This window comes from Notolepis coatsorum (assembly GCF_963971535.1).
Source record: "Notolepis coatsorum genome assembly, chromosome: 4".
Classification (NCBI taxonomy): domain Eukaryota; kingdom Metazoa; phylum Chordata; class Actinopteri; order Aulopiformes; family Paralepididae; genus Notolepis; species Notolepis coatsorum.
This window is the reverse complement of record NC_140168.1, coordinates 184067611-184084755: the sequence shown is the minus strand read 5'-3', so window position 1 is coordinate 184084755 and position 17145 is coordinate 184067611. Positions and strand designations below refer to the sequence as shown.

The 17145-nt window shown below is 43.8% G+C and overlaps 1 protein-coding gene across 1 annotated transcript in view; it reads right to left on the bottom strand.

Moving 5' to 3' along the window:
• Positions 1 to 1349: 1349 nt before the first annotated feature.
• The window catches only part of stim2b (stromal interaction molecule 2b), a 214068-nt gene continuing 198272 nt past the window's right edge, over positions 1350 to 17145 (bottom strand). The window contains exon 12 of the mRNA XM_084313677.1: positions 1350 to 7881. Coding sequence (XP_084169803.1) covers positions 7263 to 7881 — 619 coding nt within the window. The 3' untranslated portion in view covers positions 1350 to 7262. The remainder of the gene's footprint in view (positions 7882 to 17145) is intronic.

The window sequence follows — 17145 nt, the reverse complement described above, 5'->3', positions numbered from 1 at the left end:
CACCTGACTGCACATATCAATCAAGCAAATTCCAACAGTTGTACAACACTAACGCGATATGTATTTCCACGATTGTACATTGTGTTCATGAATTATGCTCGTTTGATTAAAGCGGTCAGCGGGTGCCTGAGATTCAGACAAATGAAGCATGAGATGATATGAAGCTCTGAGCAGCGTGAGTAAAGGGTGGCTTGGCTGCATGATGGATTCATGTGATTTCCATGTGCCCCATGCTCACAGTGCCTTCCAGGGCTGGCTGGCAGCCACACGTTCTACCTTTCAACACATGATCAAATAAAAAGTACAATGGGTACATAATGGCCACGTCTAATAATGTAAAGGACTTGCATATTCCTGTAGCGATGCCTACATTTTGTATGTGTCAATCAGCCTAATTGTTTTTTTTGCAAACGTTAGCGCTTTGCACTAATCAAGGAGACGATTGATGACAACCGTGGTGGAAGAGCCGTGCCAGATTCTCTTTCATGCCACGAGATATTAAATCTTCTGTCAACAGTTTACATCGCTTGAACATGTAATGTAATATGTACTTATTTGTAATACAGTACACATTGTACGTTGCCAATGCAATACGTCATTACTCCTTATCGCAGGCTGTAGATTTCTATTCCCCACCCGGGCCACCCCTCCCCTGTTCACTTGCATGAACTTGACGTCGCCTACCACTGCATATCTGGGAGTGGCTGACATCACAGGATTCCTCTGATACATTACTGACACCATGTGGTCATCTCTGGGAACTGCATGTGTTTGGGGGGGCGAGCCAACGAGGTAGGCTTGTGGTTGAGTGTGTGTGTGTGTGTGTGTGTGTGTGTCTGTGCAGGACTGGGATTTGCCGCTGTGTACCGTGGCATCCAAACAGCACATTCATCACCGGCAGACGTCCCCCGCTCCTCTCTCTCGCCGTGTGCCGAATTGATGAACCATCAACCCAAGTTTCATCACATGCGCTTTATATTGATAAAGCAATCATGCATGCTTTTCTTCTGCGTATCACTTTTCCCCTACTCTCCAAGACAAATGGGGTGTCAAAATGATTTTTTTTTCTTCCGACACCCCCCGCACACGCACACCTCGACTTCCCGGCTCTGTCTCTCTCTCTCCTCTCTCCCTCCTCCTGAAGAGACTGTGGATTTCCAAACAGAGGGTCGTAGCGGCTGTTTCCCACACCCTGCAGGGAAGCGAGTCATCAGTGTGGGGGGTTTGGCTGCACAGAAAATGGGTCAGAGCGGAGAGGCTCTCAGGCAACCTGGCACCTAGCGGGGACGGACCCGTACGAAACATTAAAAAAGGTACGACTCGTAAAACAAAACGTTGTTATGCCTCCATTTTTTTTTATTAATTATTCTACGGTATACAAATATTCACACACCAAATGTTTTTTTTTGTGTTTGTTTTTGTTTTTTTCCAAAAAGTTCCTAACGTCACGTAAACAGTTCAGTTCCTCTTCTCGTCTTTGCGAATCCTCCCCACCGTCTTGCGTCGTCCTGTGCCGTTTTGTACATGACCTTCCTCAACAACAACAACAACAAATTAAATAAAAATACGGCAACCTCCAGAAACCTCCTCGTCGTTTTATGTCACCTCGTTCTCGTCACACCCAGAGACGCTTCGCTGAAACGACCGCCACGCAGCCGCCATCGTCGGACCCGTCGCGTGGAGCGGGAGTCGGCGAGGTGACCATGTGCGTCCAGGATGAAGTGAAGAGGGCGGTGGTAATCACAGTGCGAAGCGAGAGCCCTTGAAACAGAGCGCTCGGCCTAAAGGCCCAGAGGTGAGGGACAGGTTACATAAAGGCATTGAGGGGGGGGGGGGGGGGGGGGGGCGTATTGCACAGACTATAGCTTTAAGGGTTCATTTAAGGGAATGGCGAGCGGTAATCGACCACGTCTCGAGCCCCGTCGACTTTTCTGCGATCCTCCGAACGCGACCGCACCCCTTCCCTCCTCGGGACAAACTTCGAAGCGGCAGGTTGCGATCGGAGGATCGAGAAAAGACGACGAGGGTTTTGAGGTTCTAGGCCGTTTCTAGGTGAGGTATGGATACAAGTTTATTAGATGGGGAAATGGGTTATTAGGTAGGAGCGAAAGGTCGTGGCTATAGATGGAATCCGTCTGACGTCGACTGACTTAACGTTAACGTTCAACGCGGCTGTTTTGTTTCATAAAGCTTGCTTGGGTTAATGTTGATCTAAAGTGAGTTGATTATGAGACATTATGAGTTAAATGTGAGCATCCAGGTTTGCCTCCTTTATTGTTAAGCCTTAAGGTCCCCCTATAGGGGACTTTTCTTTTCTTTATCATAAATCGATCAATAGAGACCGTATTAGATCCCCAATTATCATATCATGGGGTATCATTGGAAAGCCACACTAATTGGCTACAACCCTGTGCAGATTTTCGCGATAGCCAAATGATTGACGGAGCTAGAGCCCCGGGAGTCGGGGGTGGTAATGTGTACTTTTGCGTACTTTGGGGCACGCCTCACATATCGGCATGTAACTCGAGAACCGCTGAGCGGATTTCGTCACCTGAAAGGGCAATCGACAGGCAACAAATAGGGCTTTAATTCTATCTATATATTGTATTAAAAGAAATGCACACCCGAGCCACTAGAGGTCGGCAAAGAAGCGTCCACATGTGGGCCCTTGGATGTTAAGAGGTCAATGTTTTTAAATATATTTTTTTTGTAGCCAAGAGTAAAGACCATAACCCTATCAAAAACAGTAGTTAAAGTGTATATTTTCATTTTTACCGATGTTTTATACGATTTATCGGAAATACAAATTTATCGGAAAATGCTAATTGTCATAAAAACCGCAAGGAAATGACTAAATCCAGATCCAACCCTGCCATTGGAAAGAGGAGCATTTTCCCTATCCATGGATGTATGATTTGGCCATAATAAGGTCAAGTTCAAGGTCAAATATGAATTTATAATTTAAATCGATTATCATTAATTACTGTATCTACAAATCCTTCTGATTAATCATCTTCCCGTGGTTCATTTGCTTAGATTTTTTGTACACATGATCTCAATAAGGTGGTGAATGAGCTCAGTGAGCATTTTCTCCTACCCGTATACATTTTTGATCAAAGATGCAAAAAACATAAATCATAATTTATATTCTCCTTTGTTTCATCACAATTTTATCAAGCCTAGTAACAGACACAATATTTCTGACACTGGAATTACATACCCCCAGGTCCCTAGATGTTCCTAGATACCAAGAACATGCAAATTGTCCTTGCAGAAGTGGAGCAATCTTCCATTTACTTAGGCATGTACCTTTAGGCGAAATACGGCTTACAGATTAACAGGTTAAACCTGTATTTATAGCCGGTATAATTCATGCTCTTCATCTTTGTGGAGTTACATCAAGGTTACTTGGAGCTACTTGTCACCCACTGTCCAATTCATTCGTTATAAACGATTAGCAGTAACATGTTAAGGCTCTTCATTTTGTTCTTCATTTGCCCGGCCCTCTATTCTTTTTAGGTGAAAAAAAGTTTTTTGAGCAAATATTTTGTTTGGGGTTGCTACTACACACCGAAGACATTTATTTTTGGGATATATTTTTGTACTTGAAGTAAAGAAACATGGCAATTTAATTTACCCAATTTCATAACTACTAACTACTATTACCCCAACCGTTCACAAGTGAACATAGAAATACCGTTTTTGGCCACCAGAGGGATCATTGATCTGGTGGCCAATCAAATGGGACAGGATGGAGTCAGTGAGTGAGTGAGTATGTGAGTGAGTGAGTGAGTGAGTGAGTGAGTGAGTGAGTGAGTGAGTGAGTGAGTGAGTGAGTGAGTGAGTGAGTGAGTGAGGGACGTTCACTCTTCCAGGCCGGTTCCCTACACTACAGGTCCAGCAAAACATTACTTTGTGAAAAGACAAATAAACACACACACTTACTTTAGCTAATGGTGGTTCGCAATAACAACAATAAGACCTATTTCATTATTATTATTATTATTATTATTATTATTATTATTATAGGGCATTATTCATATATCCATTTATAAGCATGTTTAAATTGTAATTTGGAGTAGTAGGCTACACATAGTTTGATGTACGCTACATTTAGTTTGATCTATGCTACATGTAGTTTGATGTACGCTACATGTAGTTTGATGTTGGCTACATGTAGTATGATGTTGGCTACATGTAGTTTGATGTACGCTACATGTAGTTTGATGTTGGCTACACGTAGTTGGATGTTGGCTGCATGTAGTATGATGTTGGCTACATGTAGTATGATGTTGGCTACATGTAGTTTGATGTTGGCTACATGTAGTATGATGTTGGCTACATGTAGTTTGATGTTGGCTACATGTAGTTTGATGTTGGCTACATGTAGTATGATGTTGGCTACATGTAGTTTGATGTTGGCTACACGTAGTATGATGTTGGCTACATGTAGTATGATGTTGGCTACACATAGTTTGATGTACGCTACATGTAGTTTGATGTTGGCTACATGTAGTATGATGTTGGCTACACATAGTTTGATGTACGCTACATGTAGTTTGATGTTGGCTACATGTAGTATGATGTTGGCTACACGTAGTTTGATGTACACTACATGTAGTTTGATGTACGCTACATGTAGTTTGATGTTGGCTACACGTAGTTTGATGTACGCTACACGTAGCTTGATGTAGGTTGTCTAACGTTTCTCACTCTAATCTACAACATTTACTGTAGTAGTAATAGTGTTAGCAGGCTAATACTCTCCACCAGTTATTATTTTTATTCGAAGCCTCCGACGTTGAGCACCAGTGGAGTCCTAAATTTTTCCAAAGCAGGCTGTAAGTTTGCAGCAAAACATCAGCCGACATGCAGCGGCCTCGTGGCTCTGTGCGCTCAAAATCAAACGCTCCGTGCATTCGAAACGCTAAAATGATATCAATCTTTTATCCTCTATTATAATATGTCATTCGATTTGACGGCGTGAGAAACGGGCGTGGCGTGGGAGCGCATGAAGAGCGCCATTCGCGTTGAGTCTCGCGCTCGGCGGCAGCAACACGCTCCCCGTTTAATATAAATATCACCAACTCACTCACTCACTCACTCACTCACACACTGACTGTCTGGCGGACCCCGGTGGCGGTTCACAGACGTGGCACTTCTGATTCTGCCCTCATGCTTCACATCTTCGCAAATCAGTTGCGATTTTCAAAAGAACACAAGTGTGTAAAAAACTGCACCCGATTTACACTTAACGTTTTGGGAGACGTGTTTTCAAAAGAACACTAGTTATTCTGCGCGAGTCCGGCAGCACCACTTTTTGAAAACCCTCACCGCCTTTTCTGTCACCTGTGCGGTGCGGGAAATATTGTTTGAATGTTTCACCCAATGAAACAGGCCATGACGTCGAGTTTACATAATCTGATATGGCCGATACGAACGTCGCACCTCTGCAAGTGTGCCGATGGCAGAGCGTGAACGGGACGCGGGTGTGAATTCACACCTCATAGTGTAACCCGCCCACTTACACACACTCCACGCTAGGTTTTCGTCTTTGACGTCACTTTGACGTGAGACTGATTCGCGGCTAGTCACGACCGTGGTAAAAAAGATACCCGAGGTTCACGCAAGAGGACAGAGTCTATCAGGTAGTAGAGGACCGTTAAATATATGTCGTCACACTGGGGGGGAGGGGACCAGGGGTACAACACAGGGGGAACAGAATGATATGGGTTAAAATCTGCATAATTCGTTTTTAACGTTCAGTAAAAATCTCTCCTTATGAACCCCCACCAATAAAAATCTATTTTTTTTTACATTTTTTTAAAACATCTATAAGAACATAATAATTATGTAAAAACAAAGTATATATATAATTGAGGGACTCATAGGGAGGGGCACTGGAGACACATCAAATAACTTTTTGGCTCTGATGTCATGTGCTCCGCCTCCGGTTCCCCCACCGCCCATGCGTCCCTCTGATCTCTACATCTTTATTTAATATGTACTCCGCAAGCAGCGGCTCTTCCCCAAACACCGGGAAACTCTTTCCCAAACACCGGGAAAGCAGTAGTGCAACAAACTTTAGCAGTATTTTTTTTTTCTCTCAAAAAAAATAAAAGGAAATGAGTCAAGTACACGAGCTCAGGTGCCTCCGTAAACTGGAGCTCACTTAAAGCAAGAAAGAAATTAAAAAAAATATAATAATAAAAAGCCCATGATTGAAACAACGACGAAAAAGATGCAATCCGTAATCCGAGGGAGGGGTCGACGCGTCTTTAGACACGCGTTTAACCAAAATCGTAAACAGGATATAATTGAGTACCTGAGACGAAGAGCCGTATAAGTCCGTCTTTTTACGTTTTCAGAGGAGCGATGTTTTCAAACTGTATCATCTAAAGATGGTAAGTCGGGAGTGTCGTGTTCGCTCATAGTTTAAAGACAGTGGAGGTCGAGTAGCTTCTTGTGATGTTTATATCACATTCACACTCCCTTCACAACTGGCTGTCTAAAGAATCTCACAATGGACTTATATGGTTCTTCGGTGAGAGGGTTCAATTGTTCAAAGTTATATATATATATATATCTTTTTTTAACCTGTGACACTTTTCATGTGCTGTTTATATTTATGTATCACTACTAGAAATATGGATTCAATGTGAGAGCAGGGAACGCTTGTTTTACAGTATCTTGTACAGTACAACAGTAAAAAGAAATACGACATATGACTCGTCTTTTGTTTGCAGAGACACATCGTGTGTTCTAGTGTGTGAACTTACGAATTGCACCTTTAGACACTTACATAGTGTGGCTTTTTGGTTCAAACTAAAACAAAAAAAAAATAACAAGAGGAGACAAGTGAGCGAGCCATGTGCTTTGCGGCCATCTGACGTGACGACCGACATGACCCTTGACCCTTTGACCTTTTTTCGTTGACCTTTCCTCGAACCTTGAAGGCTTAACTGTGAGGCTATGAGTGAGCTAAATAAAAAGGCATTATCGAAAAATAAGGCTACCAATCTGAGGGGTTTTCGAGGCACCCAGACTGAGCTACATTCCATCTCTGACCCCAAAAAAGAAAACAAAAACAAACAAAAAAACGAAGAGAAAATGAAGAAGAAAGCGTTTTAGCTTCTGATGACGTCAGTTATTATTATTATTATTTTTAGCATTAGCATAAAACGACTCTCTCCGTCATTCCTCCCCCCCTCCGTCTCTCTCCCTCCGCCTCTCTCTCTCTCCCCCTCTCCGCGAGGTGCATCTTATTTATTCTTCTTTTTGAACAGGCTCTTAATCTTCGAGGAGGAGCGTTTGCTTTTCTCCCCGTTGTCGCTGGAGTCCTGGGAGGGGGTCTTCTGAAGCTTGTGCTCCTTGCCCACGCTCCGACCCTCCGAGTCCAGGGAGGTGAGCGACGGGTTGCGCCCCACGCCCGCCACGCCGCCAGCCGCCTTGCCCACGGGCAGCTGGCCGAAGCTGTAGGACTTCTCCAGGACGCCGTTGTACGTGCCCTTGCCGGCCAGGTGGGGGCCGTGGCCCTGGGGGAAGGGCATGCTGTGGGACTCCGGTAGGATGCGGGTGAGGTCGGGCGAGCCCTTGTGCGCGAACGTGTGGTGCTCCAGGGCCGGGGAGGGGGAGGTGGAGGGCGGGCCCGACGGGGTGGCGGCGGGCAGGGGAGGCGGGGTCAAGTCCCTGAGGCTACTGGTGGCGGAGGACGACGGGGTGGAGGAGGACGCTGGGAGCTCGTGGAACTGGCTGATCAACAGTAGCTGCTCCTCCCGGGAGATCCGGCGGTGGAAGGTCTCCGCTCCCGTCTGGAACTGCTTGCGTCCCATGGAGGAGCCGAGAGAGTCCGAGTCAGAATAGCTATCCTGAGTGCTGTCGCTGGAAAGAGAGGGGAGAGAGAGGATGACACAGACACTCCTGTCACTACACATCTATAACTGCAGCCCCCATCTCACAAAAGATATGTAAATAAAGTACTAATCGACCACTAGGAAAGAGAGAGGACGACACAGACAATCCTGTCACTACTGGACTTAGATCACAAACTGCAGCCCCATCTCGCTTCAAATATGTAAATAAAGTACTAATCGATCACTAGGGGAAAAAGGTACATATTGTACATTATGTTATAGCCATAAGTAGTATATGTACGTATTTTATCGGACATGTACATATTACAAATAAGTACATAATAACATTCAAAAAACGTAAGCGTTTAACATTTTCAGAAAACGTTTGCGTGCCCTTGCAGGATGGGAGGCAAGTGCCTTTACCTCAAGACTACTGAGACACACCTTTCTGATTGTCCCTAACCACACTGTTACCTTAAACTAACCATAGCCTTGATTGATGTCTTTATTGAAGCAATAAAACAAGGATTGTGCAATACAATAGAAAGAATATTGATCAAAAGGATAAATACACAATAAAGCCCTAGAGCTCTTTTCCATTGTGGTCTGAAGTGAAATTAATGTAAGTGTGCATATGTGCGCGTGTGTGTGCACAGGGAACGTAAAACAAGATACAATACAAAAGCAATATTTCACATCAATAGAGACCTCACCAAATATCAATGACCCTACAGAGGATTAACACATTGGCGGCCATTTGGATACGTCTAAAATCACTGTAGACTGCCAGCATATGTAAACAGACTTGCACAGTCCGTGGGGCTGTTTGTAGAGCTAAATCTATACTTTATAGTATTGCTATCTGTCCATTCTCATTGGCCATTGAGACCATAAACCGTCCCTTCAAAATGGCTTAAAGAAATAATTTTTTCATCAATACGTTCTCATTTTATAGCGCCGTGAATATAAGCGTTATACAGGATTTGGTCTAGTATATTTCCTGGAAGGCTGGATAAAGGGCTAATAGCTACTAACGTTAAATCCAATGGCATTTCGGTTATACAGAAGCTACAGTTAAAACTCAAACTACATATGATCGGTACGATCCTCAAGCATGAATGCATGAAGGGGGGGAGGGGGCGGGGGATGTCGTTTCTGATTATTGATTACCAATAACCGTGTTCGTCTCAGTAGCTACATACGCTGATCGGCTGGTTGAGTATCATAACAAGCTCTGATCAGCATGTAATTTACGTGAAAAAGATCTTACCATGAGCCGGTTGGATCCCCCACACCATTTCCCAGTTATCGATCGCCATCTGGTAGATCGATATGTCCATTGGCTGATGATATATTCCCTTACTGCATAGTGAAATCCGCGATCCAAAACGTATTCCGTGCAACAGGCTATAGGGATCGCTTCAGGCGAGTAGAAAACTACATTGGAAATCCAGAAAAAAAAGACAACTTCTGCCACAGGGACCACTGCATTATCGATACAGTGCCCCTAAGAGGCCGGTAATGCACTTTTTCGAATTCAAAGAGTAGGGTACATCTGCAGTGCAGCTCGGCAACCTTGAATGGGTTATTAAAATGGAATAAAAGCCAAAACAACCTTGCCACGGAGATATCCGTGGTTGGTCCTTTAAGCATGGATTCGAAACACGGATATATACGTTGTCGGGCGGGAATGTGTTAAGAACCGTTTTGTAGCAATTTTTTTAAGGAGGCCTTGAAGGTAAACCTGGAAGCAAGCAATCTTTATACTTTCAGGTAGTCTGCTCCATAAAATTTGCCCATTAAAGATAAAAATTTGAAGGGTACGATGTTGGTGGAGCTTCCTCTGGTGGAGTAGCCGTGTACATCACTGACTTTACAAAAATAGTCAGTGAGATAGCATGGAGCCTCCCGTTTAAAAATCCTGTGGACCATACACAGTTTCATTTGAGAAACCCTCTCCTCCACCCTGAGCCACCTGAGGCTGAGCAAGTGAGAGGGGAGGAGGTGGGTTCTGGGGTGTAGGCCATAGGCAGAGTTTGAACTTGACGCCAGGGGGTGCGACTGCTTGGCGTTAGATACCCGCGCGCACGCGCAGCGAGCGATTTTTTTGACCTTTATTTTATTATTTTAGCGTTTTTACAATGCCCTAACCCCTAATTTTTTATTTTATTTAGGTAGTACAGCAGCACACACACACACTCACACACACAGCACTACGGGGGATCATTTTTAACTGACTTACTCTTAATCATTGACAAAGTGACAAAGATAAAGAAGGAAATACTAAAATAAAAAGACCACAACAAGTATATTGCTGCTCCACTAGACCACTTTACTGTACCAAACATGACATACAAAAATAACAAAATACTGTGCAACACTCTGCCAAGCGCACAGCCGCGCACACGTATGCATACAGTAGGTTGTCAAAGGCTGTACAAACAAAAGTTCACATTTTCTAATAACAGCATTATTAGACATGCCAATCCAACGAAAGATGTGCTGGTCGCGCTGGAAAAAAGAAAAGAAAAAGATGTTGCGTTTGTCTTTTTTTTATTTGTTATTCTAAGATGCTAATTCATCTGTATCTGGATAACCAATGAACGGATTCTGTTGGGCATGTAGCATTATTTCGGGGAAATTGATCTATAGTCTGGTATATTTTTCGTCCATGAAAAATGGAGGCTCTAATTATTATTATTCATAGAGACTCTCGAGCAATAATAATTATTACAGCCTCCATTTTTCGTGGACGAAAAATATACCAGACTATAGATATCAATTTTCCCGAAATAACGCTACCTGCCTCGACAAAATCCGTGCATTGGTTATCCAGATACATTAATTATCATCTCAGAATAAGTGGCTTTGTACAAGCGTTACAATGTACTATCGCGCGGGGCATTCTGCTGCTGCTGCTGCGAATGGTGGTGCTTGGCCGCGCGTTAACCCTTTCACTGCCACACTACAGAAGGTTCGCCTTATAATGTGACATGATTACTACTATAAAATGAATGTATTGTAAAACAAAACATAATAGAATTCAGATTTGTTTCTCACAATTATTATAATTTTATTAAAATAAAAATAATCTTGATTTATAAAAAAAAAAAAAAAAAAAAAGCAATTTCACCCCCGGCCAATGCACCCCCTGCACCCCCATAAACTCCGCCCATGGTGTAGGCTCAGGATCACCCTTACTAATTTGTTTTGGGAAGTCTGCAGCTGTTTTTAACTTTCATGGTGATGGCTGTGAACCAGGAGGAGCAGGCATAATCAAAATGACATTGAATGAGCGCATTTGCCAAAGTTACCAAGGCCCTTTTGTGTATGAAGGAGGAAAGTCTAGGTAAACACTTTTTTTTTTTTTTTTTATTAACTTTAGAAATTACCTTTAGGGCCATGCTCTCTCCAGAGAGTTTGCTGTCCAGTATGCAACCAAGGTATGTAATCTCCTCCTTCGAGGAAACAGCTACATCGCCAACCATAATTTTATTAGCAGGAGCTCATGGGATGCGAGATAACTGTAAATTTGTTCGAAAATGACTCTTTCCATTATTTTAGATATGGAAGAGAGAATTGAGACCAGGCGATAATTTCCAGGTTCCAGTTTACTTCCTTTTTTGTGTAGGGGATTAACCTGGCTTGTTTGAAATCACGGGGAATGTGACCTTCTTTGATAGACAGATTGATTATATGGGTAATGAAGGTGAAATCAATTGGGCTGCATCTCGTATGAACCTGCTCGGGATGTTATCAATACCTGTAGCTTTGGAAGGTTTAAGGGCCCTGAGCTTCAACAGCACCACCTCCTCCGAAACTTCATTCAAATTAAATCATCCATCCAGACTCCTAATCTTTTGTAAAAACTCAACATGATCTTCACCATACCGTCCAGAGTAGTTTGTTTACCAAGGTGCTAGCAATGGTTGTAAAAGAATATATAAAAAATACCTGCAACCAGGGATTTGTCAGAGGTAAGGGTACCTTCGGAGTTCATGTTGAGAGTTCTTGTTTTGAGTTTATTACTGTACCCCAATTGTTTTAAAGATTTCCAGAGCTTTTGAGGATCATCTTTATTCTCAGCAATTATGTTATTATAGTACTCTAGGCATCGTCTACAGATGTTATTTTGAGAACTCTAACCTTAACCACACTGTTACCTTAAACTAACCCTAACCTTAACCACACTGTTACCTTAAACTAAACATAACCCTAACCTTAACCACACTGTTACCTTAAACTAACCCTAACCTTAAACTAAACATAAACCTAACCTGCACCACACTGTTACCTTAAACTAAACATAACCCTAACCTTAACCACACTGTTACCTTAAACTAAACATAAACCACACTGTTACCTTAAACTAACTGTAACCACACTGTTACCTTAAACTAACCGTAACCACACTGTTACCTTAAACTAACCGTAACCACACTGTTACCTTAAACTACCTTAAACTAACCGTAACCACACTGTTACCTTAAACTAACCGTAACCACAGTTACCTTAAACTAACCGTAACCACACTGTTACATTAAACTAACCGTAACCACACTGTTACCTTAACTAACCGTAACCACACTGTTACCTTAAACTAACCCTAACCACACTGTTACCTTAAACTAACCGTAACCACACTGTTACCTTAAACTAACCGTAACCACACTGTTACCTTAACTAACCGTAACCACACTGTTAGTGTAGCAGAGTGAAGTTGTTATGCTAGAATCATGGACAGAAACTGTTATACTTTATCTTAAATAAGTAGGTCAAAACGGAAACACTCTTACTTTGAAGGAACAAAGTGGAACAAAGTGGACCGAGCCCACTTTAGTGTTATGGAGGGGTGTCTTGATTATTACTTCATATTAATTTCCTCACATTGAGTTACCAATTCTCCAAACGAAATCCCTTTTGGGTCTTTTATAATGGGTTTAGAGAAGATAGGATATCTTTCCATTGAATATCTGTTGTATTGTAAATACGTTCAACTAATGTATAAAATGGTTTCGCCGGTTTGTTGACGAGACACACGCTGACGGAAGTGCTCGCTCTCTTTATGTTTGTTGAGGACGAGAGCAAGAGGTATGCGCTTCCGTTTATCTAATATTGGATTTAACTGCTTTGTATAAATTGTAAAACTGATTTAGGTTTTGGTTTTGGTACTGAAATACCCTGTTGTGTAATGACATTAATTCGCCCTGGGTAAAACAGCCATAGTACGTTCGTGTACTAACTCAGTATTCTGTTTGGTAATATCAGGTGGACTGCACTTTGATGACGGTCGCTAACGCCGCCATGTGTTGTGTACGTGCTGTTTTGATTAACAGGTATGAACCGTTGGTTTTGTATTTTGGTTTAATTAATGCTTACACACTGTCTTTTATTTCATATTGTTTTGTATGTTTTTGCTGAAGCTAACTTGCACTGAGCTAAATGTATCTAATGGTCGTGACTGTAGACGGCGCGCTGTTTTAAATGTGCGCGCGCGCGCTCTCTTTGTGTTTGTTGAGGACGAGAGCAAGAGGTGGAGTGCACTTTGATGACGGTCGCTAACGCCGCCATGTGTTGTGTACGTGCTGTTTTGATTAACAGGATTGCCAAATAAACAACCACCAACTGGGTACCATTGTCTGAGTGTCTACGTCCACCTCACACCAGACACAACGCAGAATTCATCACGCTACAACTGGTGCCGAGACAACCGGATCAACTGGTCAGCAGAGGCCGACCACCGGTGTAGCTGGAGAGACGTGGAGGCTTCAGGGGCGGCCTAGACGCGTGGATGCTGCTGGCGCGACCTAGTCACGGGGAAGCTGCATTCGCCGCCTGGTCCTGAGGTCTGTTCCTGAGGAGGCTGGAGAGCACTGAATCCTTTGAAAAAGATAGTCTCTAATCAAGTTTATTGATTTCGAGTGTGTTACCCAAAACACACTGAAGAGTAAAACGGTAAAAGTACCATTTGATATTGAAAATGACTTTGAACGAAGGAAACACTCCTACAAGGGACTTGAATGTGGGGAGAGGGAGAGGGGTTCTCGATTACACACCGGTTATGCAGTCTACTCCGGGGAGTCAAGGTGGCTCAGGTTCCTCTAGTCCTGAAAGGAGGAGTGTAGAGGGTCACTTAGAGGGAAATGCCCAATCGTTACTTTTCACTCCGGTTGTTCCCTCACCTGGTGAAATCAACAACACTAGTGTTGAAACATCCCCCAGTCAAATGGCCAATTTGATAAGATCCATTGGGTCAGAAATAGGGGAAGCTATTAGGATGACGTTAATGCAGAACACAATCACGGGGATTTCACCTGTATTAGCTTCTCAAAATCCCCAACAGACGTTCCAACCTGACCAATGTGGGAATACTGTGATTGATGCATCCAAAATGAACCTTGTGTTACGTTCAGATGCAAATGCCCCACCCTATTTTAGAGGGGACAGCACGGATAAGTGTTCTGTTTTTGAGTGGGAGGAACTCATGAGGACGTATCTCAGAAAGAAAAATAACTGTACTGGAACTGAACAAGTTGAGGAGGTTATGAACAAGCTAATGGGGAGGGCCCGGGACGTTACCAAAGTATGGCTGCGTAGTAACTCAACTGTCAGTGAGGTGGGTGTTATTTTTAGCATTTTGAGACAACATTTTGGTGATATTATTCACTCAGATCTTCCATTAGCTGACTTTTATGCAGTCAAAGCATATGCAAGCGAGAATCCTCTTGATTATTGGATTAGGCTTAACAAAGCAGCAGAAGCCACAGAGCAGTGTCTTCTTAGTAAGGGGGAATCTCAGACTAGCCTGAGCAAGCATCTAGTTCTCATGTTCATCCGTAACTGCCCCGATAAGGAGTTGTCTTTAGTGTTCAAAAGTAAGCCATCTCGTGAGTGGACAGCAGGTGAGGTGCAGGGACATTTGGATGAATATTTGAGAGAACATAGAGCGAGTCGAGGTCGGTTGACACAACAAGTGGTCGCCATTGAGTCACCACAGGAGAGGGTGGTTGTTAATCACGAACAGAGCGCGTCACCTGTGGCTGTCAGTAGTACAGAGCTAGAGCAGCTGACGCCTGTATCTGAGAATAACACAATGGATATGGTTCTGAGAGTGTTAGAAATGGCGTTAGGCAACAACACTCAGTCTGTACAAAATGGCCCTTACGTACAAAATGGTCCTTATGTACAAAATGGCCCCCAGAGACAGTTTCCCAGACCTTCTCAAGAATGTAAGGTTTGCGGCAGTTCGGAGCACGATACTAGGACACATTGCAGGACACACAGGCTGTGTTTCAAGTGTCTGAGTCCAGGGCATATTGGTATCTATTGTGGGCAGACCACTCCTAGACAGCCCCCTGGTCAGAGACAGGCTGGTCCTCCCCAGGGAAACTAGCCGGCCCTCGTTTAAAGGAGGACAATGTGGGCCCCTATGGTTTTTCCTCCAATTGCAATGATGATATCCAGTCTGTATATACGTCTGTTTGTGAAGCAGCACCCAAAGACAAGACAGTAATTATGCAGAATGTGACCAGAACATCCCAGAGTGACAGTTTATTTTTCACCACCGTATTGACAGGAGACAAGGTTGAGTTACAGGGGATGTTAGATAGTGGATCCATGGCTACTTCTCTGCGCGCTGATGTGGTTCCTCGGCTGAGGGAGGCAGGAGTAGTGACGGGTGATCTAATATCGACCACCAATGTTGTTCTTGTGGGGTGTGGTGGGAAACAAACTAGCCCGGTGGGAACGTGTGAGCTGAAACTTAAGCTTTACGGTTTTGAATACATAGTACCAGTATTGATAGTGGAGGGTCAGGTAGATGAGCTCATTATAGGCACCAATGTGATGAAGCCCTTAATTAGGCAGTTCAAATCCACGGGGGCCTACTGGCGCATATTGGGAAAAGCTGAGTCACCATGTCAGGACGAAAACAGTCAGTTTATCAGGTTCATGGCCAATCTTGAGAGATGGAGGGGGGAGGAAATTCCTGACAAAGTGGGAACAGTCAAGTTGAAACAGGCCGTAACGCTTGAACCGATGAGTGAGCATGTAGTGTGGGGTCGTCTCCCACCCAAGACAAAACTGTCTATGGGAAGTACTGTTATCGTTGAGCCCAGCGCCTCTCGGTGTGTGCACCGTAACATACTAGTTGGCAGGGTAGTTACACCTCTCTGGGGGGATGGGTGGCTTCCTGTCAAGATTATCAATCCGACTAATAAGGCTATCACCTTGAGAAGAAATGCAAAAGTGGCTGACGTATATCCATGCATTGCATTAGAAGATTTTGACAATGATACGGACACTTCAGTCCACCAGAATGCCGGTAGAGTGAGTAGTGGCAGCTCTCACGGCAGTCTGACAGCTAGGAGTTGTGATAGCAACAATATAGCTAGGGGGAACGATAGACTGGCTAGTCTAGGGCTCCAGAACCTGTCAGTTGATGACTGTCAGGTCTCATCAGTCTGGAAAGAGAGACTGACTGATTTAATTGAGAACTATGAGGATGTGTTTTCTAGACACCGGTTGGATTGTGGTGAGGCTGGTGGCTTCTGTCACCGTATCCGACTGACTGACGATCGGCCCTTCCGGTTACCTTACCGGAGGCTCTCCCCCGCCCATTACCAGAAGTTGAGAGAAACTCTGAACGAGATGGAGGACAGGGAGATAATTAGGAAGTCGAGTAGTGAGTATGCCTCCCCCCTTGTTCTTTGCTGGAAAAAGAATGGGGAATTGAGATTGTGCACAGATTTCAGGTGGTTAAACGCTCGTACCGTGAAAGATGCACATCCATTACCTCATCAAGCAGATGTACTTGCAGCGTTGGGAGGCAATGCCTTTTTCAGTTCCATGGATTTGACATCCGGGTATTACAATGTCCCACTGCATGAGGATGATAAGAAATACACTGCGTTTTCCTCTCCTCTCGGTTTACATGAATATAACCGTATGCCCCAGGGGCTGTGTAACAGTCCAGCTACGTTCATGAGAATGATGCTCACAATCTTTGGTGATCAGAACTCACTGAGTCTTCTTTGTTACTTAGATGACCTTCTGGTTTTTGGCAAGTCGGAAGAAGAGAGCTTGCAGAGGCTGGAGATGGTATTTCAGCGTTTACGAGAACACAACCTGAAGTTGTCTCCATCTAAGTGTCAGTTTCTGAGAAAGTCACTGAAGTTTTTGGGACACATTGTTTCTCGGGAGGGGATAGCCACAGACCCCGATAAGGTGCAGGCGATAGTGGGTGTGACGTAGAGCGATATTATGGAGTCGGATGGGGTCACCCCGTCTGCCA